Source organism: Triticum aestivum, chromosome 2B, assembly GCF_018294505.1.
Source record: "Triticum aestivum cultivar Chinese Spring chromosome 2B, IWGSC CS RefSeq v2.1, whole genome shotgun sequence".
NCBI classification, from domain to species: Eukaryota; Viridiplantae; Streptophyta; class Magnoliopsida; order Poales; family Poaceae; genus Triticum; species Triticum aestivum.
The window spans coordinates 766,083,738-766,110,559 of NC_057798.1; the positions used below are offsets into that span (position 1 = coordinate 766,083,738).

At 46.2% G+C, this 26,822-nt stretch overlaps 1 protein-coding gene and 2 pseudogenes across 1 annotated transcript; 2 read left to right on the plus strand and 1 right to left on the minus strand.

Moving 5' to 3' along the window:
- The window catches only part of LOC123039584 (pentatricopeptide repeat-containing protein At2g34400-like), a 110,492-nt pseudogene extending 89,495 nt beyond the window's left edge, over positions 1-20,997 (plus strand).
- Positions 738-18,372, plus strand: LOC123042583 (syn-copalyl diphosphate synthase, chloroplastic-like; annotated as a pseudogene).
- A 2,487-nt stretch (positions 20,998-23,484) lies between the features above and the next one.
- Positions 23,485-24,007, minus strand: LOC123042584 (uncharacterized). Its single transcript, XM_044465013.1, has one exon. The coding sequence runs from the start codon at positions 23,920-23,922 to the stop codon at positions 23,671-23,673; it is 252 nt and encodes an 83-aa protein (XP_044320948.1). The 5' UTR covers positions 23,923-24,007; the 3' UTR covers positions 23,485-23,670.
- Between the last annotated feature and the right edge of the window lie 2,815 nt (positions 24,008-26,822).

Here is a 26,822-nt window from a genome sequence, read left to right on the forward strand (position 1 = left end):
GCGCCGCGGATCGAGCAGGTGGCGGGCGCCCCACCCGTGGCGTCGCAGGAAGGTGGTGGGCGTCACAGGTAGCCGTGGAGCGTAGGCGCAGGGAGGTAGTGGCGGAGCAGGCCGTGCAGCTGGTGGCGGGGCAGGTGCTGGCCGCGGCGCAGGTGGCGGCGGCGGCGGCGCAGGACAGCCGGCCGGGCGGATGGGTGTGAGCTACAAATGATTTGGGGATTTAGTTGCACGGGCCTACATGTCAGCTCCGGACCCACGTCCACGCGGTCCCACGTGTAAGCTCCGGACCCACAACTACTAACGCCGGCGGACGGAATGGACTCAAATATGGCCGTTTGGCCTCGTCGTAGTTGTTGTGCTCGGACTAGGGGCAAAACTGAGGACAATTCGCATCTAAGGGCAAAACTGAGCAGATGGACACCACTAAGGGCAAAAGGATAATTAACCCAAAATTGATAGTTCTATGGTTGTGGGGTAAAAAAATACAAGAACAATATCAAACACAATAACTGGCATTGAAGCTCAATATGATAGTTCTGTGATATTTGGTAGTTTTGCCAGTTCAATGACAAGGCCTTGAATGTCTACATTCAAACGGAGCCTATAATTAAAAGAATTCTCAGCCGTCGCTCTCACTACTACTTCTCTATTATAAGTGTGATTGGTCACCTAGAGCTTTCCTGTATAAATACTTGGAAGCAGCTCATCACCGAGCCAACATCTAAAAGGTTCGGATGATGCTGAACGTTACCGCTGCAGGCTGGCATGTTCCAGTGCTCGACCGCCGATAGCCAAGCCATGGCGACGGCTTTCCCTGCACCTACACTCTCAGCGTCGACGATCTGGTAATCATGATCAATCTATCTCCTGACGTGATAAATCACTTGAGCGCTGCCGTAACTGTAGTTAATTATTGTTTTTGGCTCATGTTCGCCTGAAAAAATGTTTGGATTGAAGCTTTTGTTGCCTCGTAAAATAAATAATTTCCTTCTACGGATCTTCTCTCCTCTCCTACTGCATCTAATAGTGATAATGTGCTTGAGATCATAATACGTGGTGGGTATTGATTTCATATAACTTGCATGTTCTTTTCCACATGACATCTCTGATATCTAGGGTTCATGCTAAGTAACAAATCCCCATCATATTTGGAGTCAAACGAGCGTGAATGGAAAGTGGATGAATCCAGACGATACACGGTGAGCATATATACATGCATATAGATTAACTTATTTTGAGAAGAATGATCACTACAACACACAACCTGACGAATGTACATATACTATATTGAACACTGATCAAAACCCAATATCAACCTTCCTAAAGGACGAACGAAGCAAGAAGCAACAGATGATCAGTGCCATAAGGATGGCACTGGGGTCATTGGGTGATGATGAGACGTCAATGAATGTTTCAGCCTACGACACGGCATTGGTCTCCCTTGTGCAGAACATTGACGGGAATGATAAACCGCAATTCCCCTCATGTATCGACTGGATTATACAAAATCAACTACCAGATGGTTCGTGGGGCGACCCTGATTACTTTATGGTCCAAGATCGGATGATCAACACCCTGGCTTGTGTAGTAGCAGTGAAGTCTTGGAATATTGACAGTGACGACTTGTGTGACAGAGGTAAACCGACCACTGGGTTTTTTCGTTTTGGTCAATCTCGGTATCCTTACCTACAGGCTTTCTTCAAATGTCTAATGTAGACAAAACCATTTATGTTGTAGGTGTGTTATTTATCCAAGAAAATATGAGCAGGTTGGTAGAAGAGGAACAAGACTGGATGCCATGTGGCTTCGAGATTAACTTCCCAGCAATCCTAGAGAAGGCAAAGGACCTGGATTTGGACATCCCTTATAATCACCCTGTTCTTGAAGAGATATATGCCAAGAGAAATCTAAAGCTCTCTAAGTATGCATAGATACATAAACCTTGATTTATAGATTGAACTGAATAGTCTACATATAATTAAGCATCATCTGACTCGAGGTCTTCTACAGTGCAATTTACTACTCCCTCCATCCGGAAATACTGTCATCAAAATGAATAAAAGGGGATGTATCTAGACGTATATTAGTTTTAGATACATCTCTTTTTATCCATTTTGATGACAAGTATTTACGGACGGAGGGAGTAGTCTATTGTCTAGTACTATTATTAAGTCCTCTTAATCATCAATTGTATGAGAATTCTGGACAATTCGCCTGTGGGTATTTTTCATAAGGATAATTTAGGCCAGGATTTGGATAATCTCTCCCACAAAAGATATTCCTCCGGCGGAAAAAGAGAGGAATCTCCTTTTCTTTCGAGAGAAAAAAGAGAGGAATCTCTCAACCTTCTCCATAGACAGTAAACACATCGTGTTTTTGTATAGATTTAAAACACTTGTTGTTTTCTGCGGGTAAAGAAAATCCCCGTGAAAAATCAGTGTTTTCATACAAATCGGTTAATTAGCAACAATCCTACTAATTATGTCATTGGACGATAGAATTAGCCTGCAAGAATCGTGCGTTCCTGACCCCGTTCGCACGCCTCCCGCCCCTGGGCCGCCTGAGTTTGTACCGTGTTATCTTCATATCAAAATAGCTAGCCCCTACTAACAAATTTCTCTTAACATGCAAGAATGCCACCTCATCATTCAACACGTCTCGAAAAGGACCACCTCAACATGCAATCATTCATAAGAAAAAGCTACCTCAACATGCAAACATTCAGGAAAATTTCCATCTATTTTGATATTTATAGTGTACAGCAATCAAACACTAAAAATTATATGTATTTCCAGTTTTACACATTATTATTTCAAATATCTGTTTCCCATAATACACCCAATTCTTACTGAAATATATTGCAAAACATTCCTGCATCAACGCGTGGGTATCTTCTAGTTCCATATAATTTTGCATGTGTGTTCTCCAATTTGCTAGCGATGCACTTTAGTTTTTTTACAAGGCCACGAGCACGGTATCAGCATGTCAACAACTGTCCGCAAACACATAATTAAAACTAGTAATAGTAATTTTGGCTGCGTGGACGGATGCGGATTGCACAGACATGTCCGCCTGCATCCGTAGGACGTACGAATCATAATTTGTACCATGGATATTGTTATTTGGGTATATGCTTAGATGAAGCTAAGCTGGACAAATACCAATCTGCCAAACAATCACTTTTTGTTTTTCATCTAGTATCAAATTTGCCCTTTGACTGTCTACTGCTTTGATTTCCTAGTATTGATCAATCTAAACCATCTAATCTATTGGCTAGCTAGGCACGGCCAATATTTGCATGTCCCTACCGTAAAAAGACTCTCTTCGACTCAAATTGTAGGATACCTCTGGATGTGCTACACGCCATACCAACGACCCTACTTTACAGCATGGAAGGAATGGTAGACTTGCAGTTGGATTGGGAAAAGCTACTCAAGTTGCGGTGTCTGGACGGCTCCTTCCATTCCTCGCCTGCTGCAACAGCTGCTGCCCTCAGCTACACCGGCGACAAAGAACACTAGTAGAAAACCACCCATTAGTCCCGGTTCGTAAGGGTCTTTAGTCCCGGTTCGGGAACCGGGACTAATGGGTCGTTACTAATACCTCAACCCATTAGTCCTGGTTCAAACAAGAACCGGGACCAATGTGCCTCCACGTGGCCCTGTGCGCCGAGCCCAATCAGGGGGCCTTTGGTCCCGGTTGGTGGCTTCAACCGGGACCAAAAGGCATCCACGTGTCTGCATTCCAGTGGCTGGGTTTTTTTTTTGAAAGGAGGGGGGTTGGGGGTTTTGGGGGGTTAATTTAGGTGTTTCGTATATTGTGTTAGCTAGCTAATTAATAGAGAGAAGTGTCCTCTCTTATGTCCGTGCTTGGTCGACGCTACGTAGTATATATACATAAGTGATCGAGAGAACCATGCATTCAGTACAGAAGTTCGTCATGCATACCGAGAGAAGTGATCGATCGACCTCTCCTTCTCCAAGAGATTGGTCGAACAACAAGTTTTACTGGCTACATACATGTACAATCTATATAAGATCTCTTAATTACAAACCACTAGCATTTGAAATGAAGTTCCACATGGTATTCTCCGGCTTTACTGATGACGTGTTCAAGAAAGAATCCCGCCAACTCCTCTTGAATTGCTTTCATGCGATCTGGTGGTAGGAGTTCATCCCGCATCTGCCACGTCTAATTAATTTGAAGAAGGGGGTTAATTAATACATATATATGAATGAAACTCAACAGAAATGATGGTGTAATAAAATGAAATTGTGAATATTATTGCTTACGCACTTCATATTGTCTTCTAGAGTAGCCCCGCTTGTTTTTCAAAGTCGCGTTGTGGATGAACTCGCACACGTAGTATCCACAGAAATCATTCCCTTCCTCCTGCCACAAGCACTTTACGAGAAATAGAGGTCAATCAAACTGATAATGAAGCATTATATAAATGGCATTGATGAAAGTATAGCTATAGAATCAACGGGAGATGCGCGCCAGTAGTACTTACTTTCGGGTATACATATTGCAGCTCCTTCGGCAGTCCCGGAGCTTGTGCGGTGAACTGTTTCCAAACCCTGCAAGACAAAGAAAATAATAATTATTACTTGAGATATCAGGAAATGAACAAAAAGTTACCGATATGGTGCGATAATGATCGATTGAACTTACTTGCTGAGCATTTCAGTCATGTCCGCATAGGTGCTGGGATCTTTCCGTCTGGAGTCTAAGACGGTTACTAGTCCACGCTCAAGCTTAATCTCCAGAAGAATATAGTGGTACCTGCACACGCATGCATAACTCATCAGTTACATTAACCTCGCTCGAGTAATAAGGGAAACCGAATATGCACACGACAGTAACACTCACGGGCCGTTGTAAGGAAAGAGTATGGTATCTTTGTTTTGATTTTTGATTAACTATTGTAGCAAGTTGTCCTCGGCCTCTTCGACGTTCTTTTCAACCAGAAATACATCTATGATATTTGTGTTAATGAACCCAATATCATAGATTTCATTTTTTTTTGCACTCGACGATCTTCAATCTGCATAATATATTGAGGATAATTAATTATAAATACATGCAATGAAAGAGCCGAGCTATATATACAGACTAATGACAGAAATAGTACTTACAGGCAGTAGCAAAAGACCATTAATTTATCGAGGGCCTTTTGATTGAAGAACTCGAAGAACTCCTCAAATGGAATAGCCAACACATCATTTGAAACGAGGTCGTGCTCCTCTTTAATTTTCAGATACAAAGTGTTCGTCCCCTCAGACTCTCTGCAGGTTTTCATGTACCAACTATGAAATCTTCGCATCATTGTTGTCAGAGACTTTTCATCTTTGACGAGAGGCTTCCCGTACTCGTATCTGAATAAGTCCACCTCCATGAAATCAGGAAGTACATCGTCAGGCAGGTAATCTTCAAGATTGCCATAACTGGCCACCGTCCCCGGAGGATTAGACACATTGAGCGGGGGGCACAATTGCTGTGCTTGTTCACCGAGTTGGGCAATTTTTTTCCCCTTTGCTCGTTGTTTTTTTGACCTTTTATCACTGACAGTAGTTCCCGACCGCTTGGCTTGGAGATATGTCTGTTCAGTAATGCGCTCATAGTTGGTTCTCGGCGGAGACTTTGGTGGTTTCCTCAGGGCATCGAGAGTGCGCTTTGCTTTCACCGGATCTACCTTCTCCTCCAGAGGTGGATGTATCTTTGCTTTAACCCCTTCAAAGAACTCCTTCACTTGGGTCTGCACGATCGTATCATTTTCCTCCTTGGTCCTCTCGTACGGTAACTTCTCTACAGGCTTTAGAGGTGGACCGTATCTGTATTGCCTCTCTCTTCTTGTGCTGCTAGACGCCGGAGCAGACGGAGCGGCTGCGGCATCTGTCTTCTTTCGTGCTTGCTTACGAGGCGGAGGAGAAGGACTACGACGCGTCGGAGCAGCCGGGGCGGCGGCGAGTCTCTTCCGCCCTTGCTGGCGAGGCGGAGAAGGAGGAGGCGGAGTGCCGCCACGCGCCGGAGAAGGAGGCGGAGTGCCGCCACGCGTGCCCTGGTCGTCACTCGCCGGAGGAGGAGGCGGTGGAAGAGGTGGAGTGCCGCCACGCGTGCCCTGATCGTCACTCGCCGGAGGAGGAGGCGGTGGAGGAGGCGGAGTGCCCTGACTCGCCGGAGGAGGAGGAGGAGGCGGAGGCGTCCAGTTCAGAAGGTCGATGAGCTCCTTCCGCCATAGGCATGGAGTCTTCAGAGCAGAACCCAGCCTAGTCTCCCCTTCACCGGTAGGGTGCTCAAGCGCGAGGTCGTCAAATCCCTCCGTTAGTTCATCCACCATCACCTTAGCAAATCCTTCTGGAATCGGCTGGCAGTGATAAGTTGTGCCGGGTCCACTAGGATAAACTTGGCCAACAGCCGCCTTGACCTTCAAATTCATGCATCGCGCCATAATGTGGCAGTTTTGAGACTCCGTGATACCATCCACGGGATAGCTGGCAGGAGCCGTCAAGACATGCTCCGGCTGAAGCAGCTCGGTGGAAGCAACGCTGCTTCTCCGCTCAGATGGCGGGGTAGCTTCGGGGGAAGCTTCGGCATGTCGTTTGTTGCGATCTGCTGCTTCTCGTTCCTCTTCTCGATCCTCTAGCCCCATTACCCTTCCAAGCAGCGCCTGCATTTGGTCCTGCTCCACTTTCTTCCTCCTCTCGTGGGTTTTGTAACCCCCTGCGTCCGGAAAACCAACCTTCCACGGAAGGGAGCCTGGCGTGCCTCGTGTCCGTCCAGGGTGCTCGGGATTCCCCAAGGGCCATTGTGAGCTCGTCCTTCTCCCTGTTTGGAAGGAACGTCCCTCGCTGCGCTGCATCGATATAGTGTCGAAGGTTCTTGACTGGTGTTTGCAGTTGCTCGTCCGTCCACTGACACTGCCCTGTTACAGGGTCCAAGGTTCCGCCAGCCCCGAAGAACCAAGTCCGGCAACGGTCTGGCCAGCGCATTGTCTCTAGTTCGATCCCTTTTTCAAGCAGATCATGCTCAGCCTTGGACCACTTAGGCCGGGCTTTGAGGTAGCCACCTGACCCCGTGCGATGGTGAAGCTTCTTCTTCGCAGCATTTTTCTTGTTTGTCTCCGACATCTTCTTACTCTTTTCCGATGTCTTGTGGGCCACAAATGCGGGCCAGTAATCTTTGATCTTCTCATATTTGCCGATGAATTCTGGTGTCTCTTTTTTCTTGACAAACTGGTTCAACTCTTTCCTCCACCTCCTCATTAGGCCTGCCATCTATTTAAGAGCACAAGACTTGATTAATTGCTCTTGAACTGGCTTCTCCGGATCCTCCTCTGGCGGTAGGGTGAAATTTGCCTTCAGCTCATTCCAAAGATCTTCTTTCTGCATATCATTGACATAAGACACCTCAGCGTCTTCATCCTTAGCAGGCTTATACCATTGCTGGATGCTGATCGGGATCCTGTCCCTAACAAGAACCCCGCACTGAGCAGAAAATTCCTTCTTTGTCCGGATGGGTTCAATCGGTTCGCCGTCGGGCGCGATTTCTATGATCTCAAACTTTTCATCCGAGCTCAACTTTTTCTTTGGGCCTTGTCTCCTTACCGAAGTTGTGCTCGATCCGGAGGGCTAGAAATTATAAGGAGGAAAGACGACAGTAATTAATATGTGTACATATACCAAAACAATGGATCCATCAATTAACTTGTCAGCACGGGCTTAACTAATATATATATACCTGGCCGGACTCGGTTCGGTGACCGGAGCATTCAGCACGGTCTCCTTCGTCTTGTACCTCCATTGTGTCACCGGAGCCATCATGAACATAGTCCTCCTCTTGTACCGGCATTAATGGGTCGAAGCCATCATAATCATAGCCCTCTTCTTCATCCAGCTGACCAACGGTGTCGATGAGAAATGACGCAACATCATCACTTCCATTTGCGATTATTTCCCCCAACATCGCTTCTGTTTCTTCGTCTCGGGAGTGCTCCATAGTTTCTGCAAATATTGACAACATGTCAATTATTATTCAAACATGGTACATAGTGGCAAACGTAGAACTAGCTAGCTAATCACAATAAGGAATCATGTTAGTGGCCTCGACGCTGCTTCTCTAGGGTTTGGGGTCGCCTCGACACAAAGCTTCAAGGGTTTGGGGTGGCCTCGATGATAACGCTCTTTTAACTTGATAAATTTGGGTGGCCTCGAGAGAGTATAATTTGTCGGGTAGGGGCGTGGCGGGAGGGGGTACGTAGGAGACCTGCAACATCGTTTTCTCTCTAGGGTTTGGGTGTCCTCGAGAGTTTTGGTCGAGCGAGAGGGCCGAGGGGGGTGCTGCAGTTGTATCTAGAGGGGGTTATATCGACAACGACGCGACATACATATACATGGGAAAATAATGTTATCGGGGAGGGGGTATCGGTACCACCCCCTCGTGTTGAAGTTTCTTCTTTCTCCTTTCCTTTCTTTCTTCTTCTCCTATTCTTTTTCTTCTTCTCCCTCGAGAAAGGAAAATAATTAAGGAAAAGGAAGAAAAGAGGAAGAAGGAAGAAGGAAGAAGAAGAAGAAGTAAAAGAAGAAAAAAAAGAGGAGAAGAAGAAAGGATTAGAGGAGAAGAAGAAAAAAAAAATTCTTCTTTCTCCTCTATTCCTTTCTTCTTCTCCTCTTCTTTTTCTTCTTTTTTCCTCTTCTTATTTATTTCTCCTCTTCTTCCTCTCCTCTTTTTCTCCTTTCTTCCTCTTCTTATTTTCCTTTTTCCTCTCATTCTTTTAGCATTGCTTGTTTTAAAAAAAATGTTCAAATAGAAAATTTCGAAAAAAACAAAGGTTTTGCCTAATGCATTGTTCATATGAATATACAAACATTTGCATATTGTACAATAATTAATATCAACAAAAAAAATCTATGAACAAAAAAAAACCTAACTTTTCTAAAAATCTATCTTTTGCATATATGAAAACATTAATACACATATGAACAATAAATACATATATCAACAAAAACATAGTCTGAACAATTTTTAAACATTACATACACATAGCCACATACATACACATATACACATATGAACAATAAATACATATATCAACAAAAACATAATCTGAACAAAAAAACTAAATTAATAAAAATGAAAAAAAAACAGAGCCGGTGCGGCGCGGCGGCTCACAGCGGTGGCGGCGCGCGGGGGCGGGCGACGGCGACGGGGCAGGGGCTCGGGGCGCGGGGCGCGGGGGCGGGCGGCGGCGACGGCGGAGCCTGGCGGCGATGACGGCGGGCACGGGCTCGGGGAGGACGGCGACGACGACGGGCGCGGGCGACGGCGACGGCGACGGCGGGGCCGGCGGGCGGCGTCTGGGCAGCCTGGCGGCGTCGATGTGTTCGGCGTCATCGGGGGGGCAACTGGTGGCGATGAACTCTGCAAAACTGCGAAGTGCTACTTATATACAAGGAGCATTGGTCCCGGTTGGTGGCACCAACCGGGACTAATGCCCCCTTTAGTCCCGGTTGGTGCCACCAACCGGGACCAAAGGCCTCTTTTTCGGCAGCCCAAAGGGCGGGAAGCTGCGGCCTTTGGTCCCGGTTGGTGGCACCAACCGGGACTAAAGCCACCCCCTTTAGTCCCGGTTGGTGCCACCAACCGGGACCAAAGGCCCCTGTGCTGCCCGCATCGGGGCCAAAGTTTAGTCCCACCTCGCTAGTTGAGAGGGGAGCGCAGTGGTTTATAAGCCCCACTGCCGCTCCCCTCTTGAACTCCTCTCTACTGCAGGCTTATGGGCCTACTTGCTAATGCTTTGCCCGATGGGCCTTCTGGGCCTTCTGCGGGCCTGAATCCTGGCCCAAATTAGGGATTCAAGTTGTATTCAGGCCATGGGGCCCAGTAGGTGGCACTTTTTTTTGTTTTTTGTTTTCTTTACTTATTGTTGCTATTTTTTTTTCCATTTTTTGTTTTGTTTTCTGCATTATTTATTTTCCTTTGTTTTTTGCTTTATTTTTTAATTCTTTTTGCTTCTAGTTTTAGGAAAATTATAAACTTTCTGTTAGTGCCATTACTTTTCAAATTTGAAAACACTTTTTTTTGTTTTCTTTTTTGCTTTATTTATTTTATTTTGTTTCTACTTACAACAAAATACTTATTGTTCTTTTTTTGTTTTGTTTTCTGCATTATTTATTTTCTTTTGTTTTTTGCTTTATTTTTTAATTCTTTTTGCTTTTAGTTTTACGAAAATTATAAACTTTCTGTTAGTGCCATTACTTTTCAAATTTGAAAACACTTTTTTTTTGTTTTCTTTCTTGCTTTATTTATTTTATTTTGTTTCTACTTACAACAAAATACTTATTGTTGCTATTTTTAATTATTACGAGGGCCGAACCATAAGACATTAAAGCATTTCAAATGAACTCTGAAAAAGTTGAAAGTTGGCATGGTATCATAAATTGACCCACACATAGCATGTGCATGTACAAAACGAACAATGGTATCATACTCGTCAGTTACAAAGTTGGCATGGTATCATCATAATAGTTGCGGGAGAAAGTCTTCACTTTTTCTTCGCTTGTGTCATTTGCTTATTGCGCCGTAACCATGGATAATCTTCATCGTTTATCAGGATGCTAGGGTCAGCCTTGACTTTAAAGGGAGGAATTTCATGAAACTTTTCATAACCTTCAGACATGTCTGTCTTGTCCTCCACTCCCACGATGTCCCTTTTTCCTGAAAGAACTATGTGGCGCTTTGGCTCATCGTATGATGTATTTGCTTCCTTATCTTTTCTCTTTCTCGGTCTACTGGACATGTCCTTCACATAGATAACCTGTGCCACATCATTGGCTAGGATGAACGGTTCGTCAGTGTACCCAAGATTTTTCAGATCCACTGTTGTCATTCCGTAATGTGGGTCTACCTGTATCCCGCCTCCTGACTGATTGACCCATTTGCACTTAAACAAAGGGACCTTAAAATCATGTCCGTAGTCAAGTTCCCATATGTCCACTATGTAACCATAATATGTGTCTTTTCCCCTCTCGGTTGTTGCATCAAAGCGGACACCGCTATTTTGGTTGGTGCTCTTTTGATCTTGGTCAATCGTGTAAAATGTATTCCCATTTATCTCGTATCCTTTCCAAATCAATACAGTCAAAGATGGTCCCCTGGATAACAAGTACAGCTCATCAGAAACAGTGTTGTCACCTCTGATACGTGCTTCCAACCAACTGCTGAAAGTCCTGATGTGTTCACATGTAATCCAGTCATCGCACTGCTCCAGGTGTTTGAAGCGCAGACTGTTCTTGTGTTCATCGACATACGGGGTCACCAAGGTAGAGTTCTGTAGAACTGTGTAGTGGGCTTGAGACCAAGAATATCCGTCCCTGCATATTATTGAGTCCTTTCCAAGCGTGCCTTTTCCAGTCAGTCTCCCCTCATACCGCGATTTAGGGAGACCTATCTTCTTAAGGCCAGGAATGAAGTCAACACAAAACCCGATGACATCCTCTGTTTGATGGCCCATGGAGATGCTTCCTTCTGGCCTAGCGCGGTTACGGACATATTTCTTTAGGACTCCCATGAACCTCTCAAAGGGGTACATATTATGTAGAAATACGGGGCCCAGAATGACAATCTCGTCAACTAGATGAACTAGAACGTGCGTCATGATATTGAAGAAGGATGGTGGGAACACCAGCTCGAAACTGACAAGACATTGCACCACATCACTCCTTAGCCTTGGTACGATTTCTGGATCGATCACCTTCTGAGATATTGCATTGAGGAATGCACATAGCTTCACAATGGCTAATCGGATGTTTTCCGGTAGAAGCCCCCTCAATGCAACAGGAAGCAGTTGCGTCATAATCACGTGGCAGTCATGAGACTTTAGGTTCTGAAACTTTTTCTCTGCCATATTTATTATTTCTTTTATATTCGACGAGAAGCCAGTCGGGACCTTCATACTAAGCAGGCATTCAAAGAAGATTTCCTTCTCTTCTTTGGTAAGAGCATAGCTGGCAGGACCTTCATATTGCTTTGGAGGTATGCCGTCTTTTTCGTGCAAATGTTGCAGGTCCTCCCGTGCCTTAGCTGTATCTTTTGTCATCCCATACACGCCCAAGAAGCCTAGCAGGTTCACGCAAAGGTTCTTCGTCACGTGCATCACGTCGATCGAAGAGCGGACCTCTAGGTCTTTCCAGTAGGGTAGGTCCCAAAATATAGATTTCTTCTTCCACATGGGTGCGTGTCCCTCAGCGTCACTCGGAACAGCTAGTCCACGGGACCCTTTCCAAAGATTACGTGTAAATCATTGACCATAGCAAGTACGTGATCACCGCTACGCATGGCGGGCTTCTTCCGGTGATCTGCCTCGCCTTTGAAATGCTTGCCTTTCTTTCGACATTGATGGTTGGTCGGAAAAAATTGACGATGGCCCAGGTACACATTCTTCCTGCAGCTTGCCAGGTATATACTATCGGTGTCAAGTAAACAGTGCGTGCATGTGTGGTATCCCTTGTTTGTCTGTCCTGAAAGGTTACTGAGAGCGGGCCAATCGTTGATGGTCATGAACAGCAACGCCTTTAGGTTAAATTCCTCCTGTTTGTGCTCATCCCACATACGTACACCGTTTCCATTCCACAGCTGTAAAAGTTCTTCAACTAATGGCCTTAAGTACACATCAATGTCATTGCCTGGTTGCTTAGGGCCTTGGATGAGAACTGGCATCATAATGAACTTCCGCTTCATGCACATCCAAGGAGGAAGGTTATACATACATAGAGTCACGGGCCAGGTGCTGTGATTGCTGCTCTGCTCCCCGAAAGGATTAATGCCATCCGCGCTTAAAGCTCACTTGCAAACTCATCCCAGTACTTTCTCTCGATTTTTCTCCACTGCGACCCGTCAGCGGGTGCTCTCAACTTCCCGTCTTTCTTACGGTCCTCACTGTGCCATCGCATCAACTTGGCATGCTCTCTGTTTCTGAACAGACGTTTCAACCGTGGTATTATAGGAGCATACCACATCACCTTCGCAGGAACCCTCTTCCTGGGGGGCTCGCCGTCAACATCACCAGGGTCATCTCGTCTGATCTTATATCGTAATGCACCGCATACCGGGCATGCGTTCAGATCCTTGTACGCACCGCGGTAGAGGATGCAGTCATTAGGGTATGCATGTATCTTCTGCACCTCCAATCCTAGAGGGCATACGACCTTCTTTGCTGCGTATGTACTGTCGGGCAATTCGTTATCCTTTGGAAGCTTCTTCTTCGATATTTTAAGTAGCTTCTCAAATTAGGCACAACATTCTCTGCCTTCCACTGCAGCAATTCCAGTACGGTACCGAGCTTTGTGTTGCCATCTTCGCAATTGGGGTACAACCCTTTTTTGTGGTCCTCTAGCATGCGATCGAACTTCAGCTTCTCCTTTTGACTTTCGCATTGCGTCCTTGCATCGACAATGACCCGGCGGAGATCATCATCATCGGGCACATCGTCTGGTTCCTCTTGATCTTCAGCAGCTTCGCCCGTTGCAGCATCATCGTGCACATCGTCTGGTTCCTCTTGATCTTCTGGAGCATCACCGTATTCAGGGGGCACATAGTTCTCATCGTACTCTTCTTCTTCGCCGTCTTCCATCATAACCCCTATTTCTCCGTGCCTCGTCCAAATATTATAGTGTGGCATGAAACCCTTGTAAAGCAGGTGGGTGTGGAGGATTTTCCGGTCAGAGTAAGACTTCGTATTCCCACATATAGGGCATGGACAACACATAAAACCATTCTGCTTGTTTGCCTCAGCCACTTCGAGAAAATTATGCACGCCCTTAATGTACTCGGAGGTGTGTCTTGAACCGTACATCCATTGCCGGTTCATCTGTGTGCATTATATATAATTAAGTGTGTCAAAAATCATTACAGAACGTGATGAATTAGATAATTAAGTGACCAAATTAATAGAAGTTCATCATCACATTAAAACCAAAGTACATACATAGTTCTCATCTAACAACATAAAGCTCTGCAGAGCATCTAAATTAATTAAACCATACACTGAAACTATGTAAAACATTTCAATGCGAAAACAAATGCGATCATAATCGCAACCAATGTAACAACTGATCCAACGGCATAATGATACCAAGCCTCGGTATGAATGGCATATTTTCTAATCTTTCTAATCTTCAAGCGCATTGCATCCATCTTGATCTTGTGATCATCGACGACATCCGCAACATGCAACTCCAATATCATCTTCTCCTCCTCAATTTTTCTAATTTTTTCCTTTAACAAATTGTTTTCTTCTTCAACTAAATTTAACCTCTCGACAATAGGGTCGGTTGGAATTTCCGGTTCAACAACCTCCTAGATGAATAAAATCTATGTCACGTTGGTCGGCATAATTGTCATAAACAATAAATGAACCAATAGTTATGAAAAGATAATATATACCACATCCGAATCATAGACAGGACGAGGGCCGACGGGGGCGGATACCAAAACCATCGCACTATATAAGATGCAATAATAAAAGTAAGAAAATTATACAAGTATATATCTATCTAAACATACAAATAAGAATATTTTTCCTTTCAGAAAGAAGATAAGAACAAGAGGCTCACCACGGTGGTGCCGGCGATGAGATCGGTGCGGGTGATCGACGACGTTGAAGACGGGGACGGGGCGTGACGGACCGCTAAACCTAGACAAATATGGAGGAAAATGGAGGTTGGCGGTCGAGCTTGGAGAGGAGAAACCCTAAGTAGTGTGGCTCGGGCATTCCATCGAACACCTTGTGTGCATAGGAGGTGAGCTAGAGCACCACCAAGCCCTCTCCCCCTCGGCCAGAAAAAACAGAGCAGTGTGCTCTGCTCTTGCGAGAGGTGGGTATATATAGGCACCACCATTGGTCCCGGTTGGTGGCACCAACCGGGACTAAAGGTTTGCCTTCGGTCCCGGTTCAAGCCACCAACCGGGACCAATTGTTGTGGGCTAGGAGTGCGGCCCATTGGTCCCGGTTCGTCCCACCAACCGGGACCAATAGGTCCAGACGAACCGGGACCAATGGCCCACGTGGCCCGCCGGCCCCGGGGGCTCACGAACCGGGTCCGATGCCCCCATTGGTCCCGGTTCTGGATTGAACCGGGACTAATGGGCTGGATCGGCCTGGACCATTGCCCCCTTTTCTACTAGTGGAATGCCTTGCGTTCCTAGACAGGCTCGTCAAAAAGTTCGGCGGGGGAGGTAATTTGGTTTTTGGGTAGGATGTGGAAGTCCCTTGCATTGGTTAATACAGTACATACTAACATTGTCAGTCAAATAAATTCCCCTTTTCAGTGCCCTGTATGTACTCGTTGGATATTTTTGAGCAGTTATGGGTGGTCGACCGGCTGATGCGTCTAGGGATATCAAGGCACTTCACAAGTGAAATTGAGCAGTCCCTAGATTATATTTACAGGTAACACAAACTTAATTGGAAATAGATGATGTCCTAAAATACAGTCACTCAAGAGCTTCAAACTTACCAACCACTCTGGCACATACAAAACAATTTTGTCTGATCGAACCATTAAAGAATCATCATATTCCATCATAAATATATATTCATATATAAATTCTGTTTACAAACATAATCATATGGAAGTAGTAGTCAAAGTAGAATGACGTGGATTGCTAAAACAGAAATGAAATTTTATTTTTTGAACAAAGGGAACGCGTTTGAAACGCGCATTGCCCCGAAGTTATGAGTTAGACTTTAACATTGTCTCACATATTCATAACCATTATTACTCGTACCTATATGTAGCACAATTATATTTGAAAACTTATATTATGAATATATTATTATTAATCCAGCTGTACTATTTTCACCAAACAACAAATCTAAATACTATTTTTCTAATAGAGAAGTTTTGTTTTCACAAAGACTAACAGTGGACTAATTTGAGATGGGCATTTGTTTAACACCTGTTTGAGAGGAGCTATATATATACACTTTGAACAGGCGTTGGACTCAAAAGGGACTGGCTCATAACGCGCACTGCCCTACCCTGGATATTGATGACACGGCCATGGGTTTCCGTCTCCTCCGTCAACATGGCTACGACGTCACTCCATGTAAATATATAACTATTGCTGTGCATCCTAATGTAGATCAACCACAATTTATAAGGTCAACATGTATCCGGAGTAGCACTTATGCATGCATGACTACTATGTGTGCTGAATCGGTTTTACCTAACGTGCATCTACAATGCAGGCGTGTTTAACCACTTTGAGGACAAAAAGGACGGCAAGTTCTTCTGCTTCCCATTGGAGACCAACGATGCATCTGTCACCCCAATGTACAACACTTACCGTGCTTCACAGTTCATGTTCCCAGGTGACGATGATGTCCTGGCACGGGCTGGGCGCTATTGTCGTGCATTTCTCCATGAAAGACAAGCCTCCAACAAACTGTATGACAAGTGGATCATCACCAAGGACCTGCCAGGCGAGGTAGTTTGTGCCAATATATTGAAGTTAATTATATATGCGTCTACTTCCCTTAGTTCACAAGACAGTAGTGATGAATTTTATGCTGCCTTGTACTTCAAAAAAACAGGTCGAGTACGCCCTGAACTTCCCCTGGAAAGCAAGTTTGCCACGAATAGAAACAAGGATGTATCTGGATCAGTATGGAGGCAACACGGATGTTTGGATTGCTAACGTCCTCTACAGGTAATAATCATCCTATGTAGTAGTAGTATTCAGCTAACATGCATGTGAAACTAGACCAGTTCTTAATTGCCTTGCTTGAAAAAATAGAAACTTCTGGTAGCTATATAGTTGTCACACCCTTGGTTCTGGCACTTCACTTTTCAGAATGAATCTTGTGAGCAACGACCTGTACCTTGAAATGGCAAAAGCTGACTTCAGAGAATATCAAAGACTCTTCCGACTTGAGTGGAATGGCCTCAGAAAGTAAGTCACATACATTCTTACAACCTTCCTATTCTCAGGTTTGATTAATTTGCGCTCCTAGCATATGACACCTACTGTCCTACTCCCTTCATTCCAAAATAGTAATTGATAGGATTTTTCTAAGTCAATCTTTCTAAAGTTTGACCAAGTTTATAGGAAAATCTGCGACTATCCACAATATGAAAAATTATTTCATAATGAATCGATTGAAGTGAATTTGGTCTGTGGGTGTTCATATGTTTTTATATAGACTAGGTCAACTTAATAAAATTTGACTTAGGACAATGCTAGAACTTCAATTATTTTGGAATGGAGTGAGTAGATTCTTACTTGAGAGTATGTGCAGGTGGTATTTGAGGAACCATCTGCAGAAGTATGGTGGAACATCAAAGAGCGCGCTCACGGCTTACTTCTTAGCTTCAGCAAACATCTTCGAATCTGGCCGAGCAGCAGAGCGTCTAGCATGGGCTCGCACGTGGGTGCTTGCCAAGGCGGTGACCTCTCACTTCAGACATACTGGGTATGAATGCAGCTTCATAGTTTTGACTCTCCTGGGTCTGGTTTTAGTGATGATCAGTGTAAAGTTTTCTTACCAAGGGGATATCATCTGATTTCCTTCAAGAAACCGAAAAAGTAGAGATTCATACCAGCCTGCCGGAATGATCAAAGTAACATTTGTGTGCACGCATTGCAGGGGCACAAAGGATTCAACAAAGAATCTTGAAGAACTTGTCGACATTGTTTCATTCCACGACGACTCTTCCGGCAGTCTTCGCGACGCTGTAAAATTCATCAGACAACTCCACTTAGATACAACTGACGATAAGATGCTGATTTTTTTTTACCAGATATGAAACAGCGAACCTCTATTTTGTTTGGCAACTGCAGTGGAAGCAGTGGCTCATGGCATGGACTGCAAAGGAGAGCCATGGATTAATTGAAGGAGATACAGCTGTGTTGTTGGTTCGCACAGTCCAGATCTGCTCAGGAAGGCATGTTTCAGCCGAGCAGAAACTGAACCTTTGGGAGTATTCCCAGCTCGAACAACTCACCTCTTCCATCTGCCGCAAACTTGCCACAAGAGTTCCCGCTCAGGTGCGTATGTACATGCATTCTATGTCCTGAATACATGTACACCCGTTTGAGTTGAATGTGATCTGTCAAACCATAACAAAATATTCTTCAATTATAATAAAGCAGAATGGGGAAAATATGGAGAATACAGAAAACTTAGACCGGCAAGTGGACATGGAGATGCAAGACCTATCTTGGAGAATTCATCAGGGTTGCCATGGCATCAACAGACACACCAGGCAGACATTTCTCCACGTGGTGAAAAGCTTCTACTACTCGGCTCATTGCTCACTTGAAACAGTTGATAGTCATATAGCAAAGGTCGTCTTCCAGGATGTCATTTAGGAAGAATCCCCTGCTGTCCTATTTATGTACCTGTTATTGCAGAAATAAATTTGTGCATGTGGAAACAAACTGGGCCTACTCGGAATTTTGATCCGAATAGGGCATTTCCAGATTCTCTCAGATGAAATTTGCCTTTTAGAGTTTGGCTTATAAGAGCATTCTCTAGCAAATGCCCTAAAAGTTAAATTTTTTTTGAGGGATTAAAGCCTAGCTAGAAGATCCCTCAAGCCAATAATCCCTAAAAAATAATAATGGATTTTCACCCCCACCCCCCACCCCCCAAGCCGCAGCTTCTCAGTATAGTCGGCCACCCATGCATTCTTCTTCTCGGCATGCCCCTGCCATAGCCCCCATGCAGACCCCTGCGCCGGAACTGCTCCACCCGATCATCCTGCAGCCCCGCCGCCCTCTCCCGCCTTCCCCTTGCTCACCGATGACAAAATCGTCTTTTTCACAGCCAACGAGCCCGCTGTCCTGCAGCTCCGCCTGATGGCCGCGGAGGTTCGTTTTTGCCTGGAATTGCATCAGCTGACCTTGGAGATGGCGCAAGAAGGTCCACCTCAACTCCTAGACAGCCGAAGGCGCCGGAACCGGCGAAGAACACAACAACCGCCACCCCGTAGCCGCCCCGATATCCTTGCCGTGTTTGTTGCGTCCACGCCTGGGAATCGCCTCCGCGGACTGCTAGCCAGTGTCGTGGGTGCCCTATGGGATCTGAATGGGGTGTGGCGATGTGTCTGCTGTTAGAAGTATAAACGTGTTAGTTAGAGATAAGGAGAGATAGAGATATATTTGGTTCAACTAACAATGACTTGCCTTGTAGTCCCATCCTCTCCCCACTGTTAAGCTTCATGCACTAGCCAACACGACCAAAAGTACGAACTGATGAAAATGGCTAGACAATCCACATATACACTTCAACACCCCCTCTCATGCGTGACGCGGGAAGTCAACACGTGGATAAATTCAGAGGTATGATTCAAGAGGCCTATACGTGGACACAAAGGGGAACAACAATTTTTGGATAAACTGCGAAAGCCAGGAGTTGAACTCAAGACCTTAGCTATGAAAGTCCGAGCTGATGGAAAGGGCTAGGCAATTCACATATACACTTCAATAATGTTGAAGTATAATGTCCGGCCCTCTCCGATAGCTTGAGCTTTTGGGTGAACTAGTTGGTGCGTGCAGTTCTACACCCACATTGTACTCTATATATACCCCTACAAGGGTCGGAACAATACAACACAATACAACAGAATTGTGTAGCCACCTACAATTCTACATGATATTAGAGCGGTTAGTCCAATGAGGTTGATTCTAGGTTTCTCCACCACTTCTGTAGCACGCCGCCCTACGGGAGATTAATCTCTCTCCTCGGGGCACGACATCCGGTCGATCAAAGATTAGATCGATTCTAGATCAAACTCCATAGGCTTCAAGTTTTTGAGTTTTTCAGACCCATCCACTAGATTGGTCCAATTAGCCACCAAATAATTTTGATTGGCCTATTGTTTGGCGAGGGAAATCCAGCAAAAATCATGTTTTGAATGGCAGCAAGACACCGACGACTTGCAGCGGACGACTTCAAGGAGTGCACGCTTCAATGGTCAGCACCAACAACAGCTACGAAAAGGGGAAGATGATGAATCTGCTGAGATGCGAAAAGGGGAAGCCCTGTCCCCAATGATCCAGATGCTCCCAAGATTGAAATGCTTGGTACTCAAAGGCTGCCCGCAGCTAAGAGCTCTCCCATGACAGCTTGGACATGAGGCAACTAGCTTGAAATCGCTCCATTTAAGAGGAACAAGGTGCTTGAGCGTATTGGAGGACCTCCCATTCCTCTCTCAGGTGCTTGTAGTCACTGGATGTGACATCCTCGAGAGGGCACTACTAGGAAGGCCTCCGGACGGACGATATCACTTTCATAGGAGTGCTTTCTGCTTGTGTGCACGCAGGGTTGCTGAAAGACGGCCGGCGTTGGTTCAATTCCTTGACATCTGAGTTCCAAATAGTTCCCAAGGTCGAGCACTACTCCTGCATGGTTGATTTATTGGCACGTGCCGGACATTTGGGATTTCACCGAGAAGATCCCTGGTAAGGCAGACGCGGTGATGTTGGGGGGCTTTCTTGCCGCTTGTCAGAAATGCAAAAATGTTGAGGTCGGTGCTAGGTTCATCAACATGATCATGCTACTGGAGCCCTCAAACTTGTGGAACTGCATGGTTTCATCCAAGATATATGCAAGCTCAAATAGATTTGACGAATCTGCATGGATGAGAGGGCTGATGAGAGAGTGGTGTCAGCAAAATTCCAGGTTGCAGCTGGATTGAGGTTAGCGGCAGAGTTCTTGAATTCAATGCAGGGGAGAACCACAGCACGGCACGGAGGATATGTGCCAATTCCTCGACATTCTCGTTGATGAGATGAGACTGGAGGGATATGTTCCAAATCTTGATCTGGTTTTTTCAACACAACCAGATGCAGGTCAACTTCAGTATTGCAGTCTTACTGAAATTTGCTTTCTGGGTTGGTATTCATGTCAAGGAGACTGACATGCCTGAAAGGAAGGAGGTGGGTGACTGTTGTTTTTTCTCAGAAGAGCAGAAACATCACCTGAAATGCTGAATATAAATGTTGTGGATGTCCAAGATGGAACATTCCTTTGCATTCGTCCTCTATGACTGGATACCAAGATCGAACCAGGTCTATTTTGAATCACCCATCAACAAAGATCTTTAAATTATGGCAACATGCTTACTTGCTTCAGCTGCTGGCTGAGCATAAGGACTCTGGCCTAAAAGAGAAATGAATTGGCACCTGCCTAATGTTGGAATTTTGGGGATAATAGGATTCCAGGTGGAGTGGAGATGGGATCCAAAGGAGCTACATTCGCTCCAAGTCAGGATTCTAGTACTCCCTTTGGTCCATATTAATTGTTTATTTAAACTGAGGCCAAAGATTTGCCTCATTCAATAATTAAGAGAGGAGAATAGTTTGAAATACATCACACTGGCTCCACGTCGTAGCCCATCAGAGATAGAAAAAACATCACCAACACCAACTTAGAAAAAAGAATGACTACCTCACGGCATAATAGTACTCAGGTGCCTCGCCCCTGCCGTGCTCCAAAGCCTTGCCTCGTCCTGGATGAGCTTTACAATGTAGAAGAGGGGTGTCGATTTATTAAGGAACACTCTAGCATTTCTCTCATTCCAAATAACACAAGAGACCAACATTGTTAGGGAAGCCATAGCCTTCCGATTTGCAGTATTGGGCTTCGACATATTGGTCCGCCAACTCTTCGTGTTGTGCTCCGTCGCCCATCTATTGATCTCGAGTGAACCTAGGCCCAACCACTCTTTGACCATCCTCCAAGCTGTCATCATGTACCGACACTTGTAGAAAAGGTGGGAGGAGGTTTCATTGGCTCGCTTGTAAAGGGTGCAAAGTCCACAATTTTCGCAGCCCCTTATTTCCAACCTGTCGGCCATTCAGTTTCTATTTTGCACTGCCAACCAAGAGAAGAACTTAACTTTGGGAGGGCCCCAAACCTTCCAGATGGTCTTGTTCATGGTAGTCGACGTGGACCCAAAGAATTGGGCCCTGTAAGCGGAAGCAGCCGAGTATTCTCTATTCTTCTCAAATTTCCAAGATATTTCGTCATCAACATCCTCCAGGAGGGTGATCTGCTCAAGCCTGATCCATAGGTTAACAAACTCAATAATATGGGTTATAGTGAGGTTGGTGGACGTGTTGATCTTGCCCACCCAGGCAAGGTCTCGAAGCGCATCTCGCACCACCCATCTTTTCCGCATAGATGCAACGAAGATGAGGGGGGGGGGGGAGGGGGGCGATATCCTTCGCCTTTTTCCCTTGCAGCCATGGGGCCTCCTAGAATGGCGTTTTGGCCCCATTACCGACTGAAATGACAGTGGAAGCGTAGAAAAGGTCCATGTCCACATTGTTGGATGGGTTCCCGAGGCCCACCCACAGCTTGGTGGGATCCTTCCATTCCAACGAAGGCCATCGCAGACGGAGAGGCCTCGCAAATTTACCCAAATGGAGGATATCGAGCCCACCAAGGTGAGTAGGGTGGTAGACGGTTTCCCAATTGACTTTGCATTTTGCCTCGGTTGTTTTCTCTCCGGCTAACCATAGGAAGGCATGCTCAATCTTGTTAACACTTTGCAAAACACTTGGGTGGTTCACTAGCGGTGTGATGTGGTAGATGACTTGGGAAGTGAGCACCGACTTCACCAGAGCCGAACGTCCGACCATGGTAATGTTTTTCCTTGCCAGGGAGGCAGCTTTGTAGCAACCTTGTTGTCAAGATGTTGGAAGTCCACCCTCTTGAGTTTCCAGATGGAGAGGGGCAGCACAAGGTACTTCATTGGGAAGGACGTCCGTGCGGCAGGGATGCTATGGAGAATGTCATCAAGGTCTAACTGGCCACAACGGATGGCGACCACCGAGCTCTTCTGGAAGTTGGTGGTCAACCCGGTGGTCTCGCCGAATGATTTAAGAATGATAGCAAGATTGTGGACATCCTCCTTTGTCGGTGTGACGAAGATCGCAGCGTCGTCGGTGTATAGTGAAGTACGAACAACCGGGTGCCTCCCTCTAATCTTGCGCAAAAGGTTGTGTCTAGTAGCTGTATCCAGAACCCCTTGAAGTGGATCAATTTCCAGGACGAAGAGCAGGGGGGAAAGGGGGTCCTCCTGTCGAAGCCCCTGGCCATGGAATATGGGAGGCCCGGCAACTCCATTCAGAAGAACGCACGAAGAGGAAGTGCAGAGCAAGACCGCCACCCAATCCTGGAAGCGGTTCTAAAAACCCAGCCGACGCAGCTGCGTGGTGAGCACAAAGCGAACTATTCCTTCACCTTTTTCCCACTGAGTTAGGTCAATTCGTCATGTAAGAATGGCGGCGTTAATGTTTTTTTTCCTTGATATTCTGTGTAGATTGTAAACTTATCTTTGAAAGTTGTTGCAGAGGCCAGGAGCTGGGATATTCTTACTGTGAGTATCATCTTGCATCGGTGAGTATGAACAATCAATTCTTCAGAGAATGGATCGCGACAGAACTCTTTCAATCAACAAATACTTCAAGGGATAAACGAAAGAATGAAGGTATAATTTTGGAGTAGTATCCTACATTTTCCCACTCTAACAATCCTGTACAACTATCTTTTACTGCAAAGCAGAACAAACTATCAGCCAGTGAGCATATGTATGCTGAACGATTTCTCTTGTAGAGATCGATCCATCTATCCTACTGGAAAACCCTGCGGTTGCTTCATCAGTTCCTGGCCTCGTTCGTGCCGCCGCTCGGGGCGGACGGCGGAGTCGGGGCCCTCGGCAGCATGGCGAGCAGAAGCGGCGTGTACTTGTCGACGACCGCCTGGTCCTTCTCCTTCACCTCGCTGGACACGTCGCCGGCCGGCCGGAGCGGGCGCGCGGCGGAGGCTTCTCGCAGGCTGACGACCAGGAGAAGCAGCACGAGGCATGTGGCCACGCGGCTGCTTCGAGCGCTGGAAGAAGAGGAAGCCATTAATTGTTTCGCGAGCGACGGCGGGGAGAGTATCGATGGAGGGAACTTTGCAGTAAGCTGAGGCCTGAGCTGCTGAGCAAGGAGAGATGTTTCTTGGAGAAGAAAGGGAGAAGGTCTGCTGCTCATATATAGTGATGGGAGCTGGAGGTGAGTGTTGAGTGGAAGGGGTCAAACGGGGAGGCTGAGATGGAAGAAGCCCGGAATGTTCTCATCATTCCTTGTGTGTTGACTTGGTTGAGGAACAGAGGACGACTCTGCTTCTTCTGCTCTGCTCTGGTGGAAATTTAGACCAATTGAGCGCAGGGGCTGCGTTCATCTGGGTTGGCGCCAACGTGGAAAAGATGGGTGGGATCCATATAAACTTGTGCAAGTAGCTGTTAATCTTTTGATGAAAGCAACTCATCCCCCTCAAACGGACCGTGTGCGCCGGTGGAGGCGACGGCGCGTGCTAGCCTGCTCATCTAGGCTGCCGCGTGAACACGACATATCTCATCTTGTTGACTCGGTGCTCGTACTCCCCACTCAAGCTGTGTCGTCCCGAAAAGAAGGATGATCCTAGAAATGGGGGAGCACTGGCGAAGTCGTACATAGCCCCGGATGCCCACGCCCCGAGAAGTAGCTCGAACCAACATCTTCGATCCAACAAGGCGCACCGTTGAGCATGGGGACGCGGTAGTAGGACCCTGTCCCATGCCAAATGACCATTTGAAGATTCCAGCTACAGTTAAGGCTCAAAGAAAAGTCTCCAGTGGATGGGCCATTCTGGTCCTTCCAAGCAACATGGCGCCCGACTACACGGTCCTCCTCTCGCTCAACAAGAACCTCATATCCGGGAAAACTTTACCATACAGTTGAGCTATTTTGGAATTGGAGGACCAAATTCCCCATGTCACGTAGGCGTAGTACTGCAGCAACTCCCGTGGTGCTGATGTTATTCATCTTTGCTGCCCAATGAGTGCGACCTCGGGTATCAGACAACACAAGGTCGGGATTGTTGGTGATTGCAAGCATGGGAGATGAAGTGGCAGCGATTGGGTTGTCACGATTGGCAGTCCACATTACTGTGAAGCTCGTGTTGGAGGTTGCTGGGGAGAAGAAGCTGAGCGTGAAGTCCCCACCTTTGGAGACAAGCGTACGTCGGGGGAGAGTGGCTTTCCATGTGTGAGCTGGTCATCGGATTTGGAGGATGACCATAGGATCAAAATTGGAATGTATGAACATAGGGGCATGACTGGCTGCCTTCACCACGCATAACTTTGACTACGACGGCCTCCCGCCGGCCGCCGCCAGCTAGAACAGTGACCTCCAAGTGAAGCCCCAACCTCCACCGCAGACAAGTATATAACGCCGCCACCTTCATCTTGGAGGCGGAGCTAGATTCTCCGCGGGGTTAACCGATCCGATCGAGGTAGAATCAAACCATGTAAGATGTTTAGAGATGCTTGTAAGCTTTGGTGGATATGCACTCGAAGTGTGGAAATCTCACCAGAGCCATACAAGCGATTGGGAAGTTGACGTGCAAGAATGAAGCCTCATGGAACGCCTTGATTTGTGATCTTGCCTTTAATGGGTGAGGCCATGAAGCTATTTCACAGTTTGAACTGATAAGAAATGAGGAAGGGCTCTGGCGGGATGACATCCCTTTCATAGGAGTACTTTCTGTTTGTGTGCATACAGGGTTGCCTACAGATGTCCAGCGTTGGTTCAATTCCCTGACATCTGAGTTCCAAATCGTTCCCAAGGTCGAGCATTACTCCAGCATTGTTGATTTATTGGCACGTGCCGGACACTTGGAAGAAGCATGGGATTTCGTCGAGAAGATCCCTGGTAAGGCATATGCGGTGATGTTGTGGGCATTGCTTGCCGCTTGTCAAAAATGCAAAAATGTTGAGGTCGGTGCTAGGGTCAGCAACAGGATCATGTTGTTGGAGCCCTCAAACTTGTGGAACTACATGGTTTCATCCAAGCACTTTTGCTTCGGCACACACCCCCTAAACACATTAACGGCTTAGATCTCTCTATACCCCTTCATAATAAAGGGTAGGATGGTCTTTTCATCGGCGCCGATACGCAGACTGCGTACGTATACGCGGCACCCTTAGCTTTTTCTCATTTTCTTTCTAAAAGACAAAAATAATGCAGGCAACGTGAATCAAACTCAATACCTCTTGGTCTAAGGAGAACCACACTAACCAATTAGGACATCCTAATGCTTGTGCCCATTAACTTCTTTTTCTGCTTGTCTTCTTCTTCATTTCTCGGCTGGGCACTTTCTGCTTGTGCCTATTAACTTCGGTGCTAATGGCTCTCCCGATCCATTTCATGTCAGTTCCGCCTCTCCCAGTCTGGGCCATCAAAATAATCAATATGAGATGCCGTGGTTTCATTTGGAAGGGAGATGTGGCTATAAGTGGAGGACACTGCTTGCTGCCGTGGGCTCAGGTCTGTGGACCCAAGGATTGTCGGGGGCTAGGGGTACTTAGTCTCAGGTGGTTCGGTTGGGCTCTGCGATGCAGGTGGCCATGGATGAAATGGGACGAAAATCCCAGGCCGTGGCACTCTCTGCCTGACACCACGAAGAAAGCAGTTTCAGCAATGTTCAATGCGGCCTCTGCGATCTTACTCGGTGATGGGGCGTCTGCAAGGTTCTGGACAGATAACTGGCTCCCGGGAGGTCGTTCTATCGCAGCAACATCACCTGCTGTCATGGAATTGTCACGTCAGATGTCCTCGTGAAAGGACTTAGTTGTGGAGCCATCGCAACTAGGAAGCTTGAAGGGGTTAATTGGGACAAAGGACACGAGAGGTTTATACTAGTTCGGCCCCTTACGGTGAAGGTAAGGCCTACGTCTAGTTGGGTTGATATTGATGTTTCGATGACCAGGGAGTGAGATACGCTA

Excerpts from the sequence above, each read along its gene's own strand:
- LOC123042584 (XM_044465013.1), bottom strand. The coding sequence starts at position 23,922 with ATGGCTTCCTCTTCTTCCAGCGCTCGAAGCAGCCGCGTGGCCACATGC.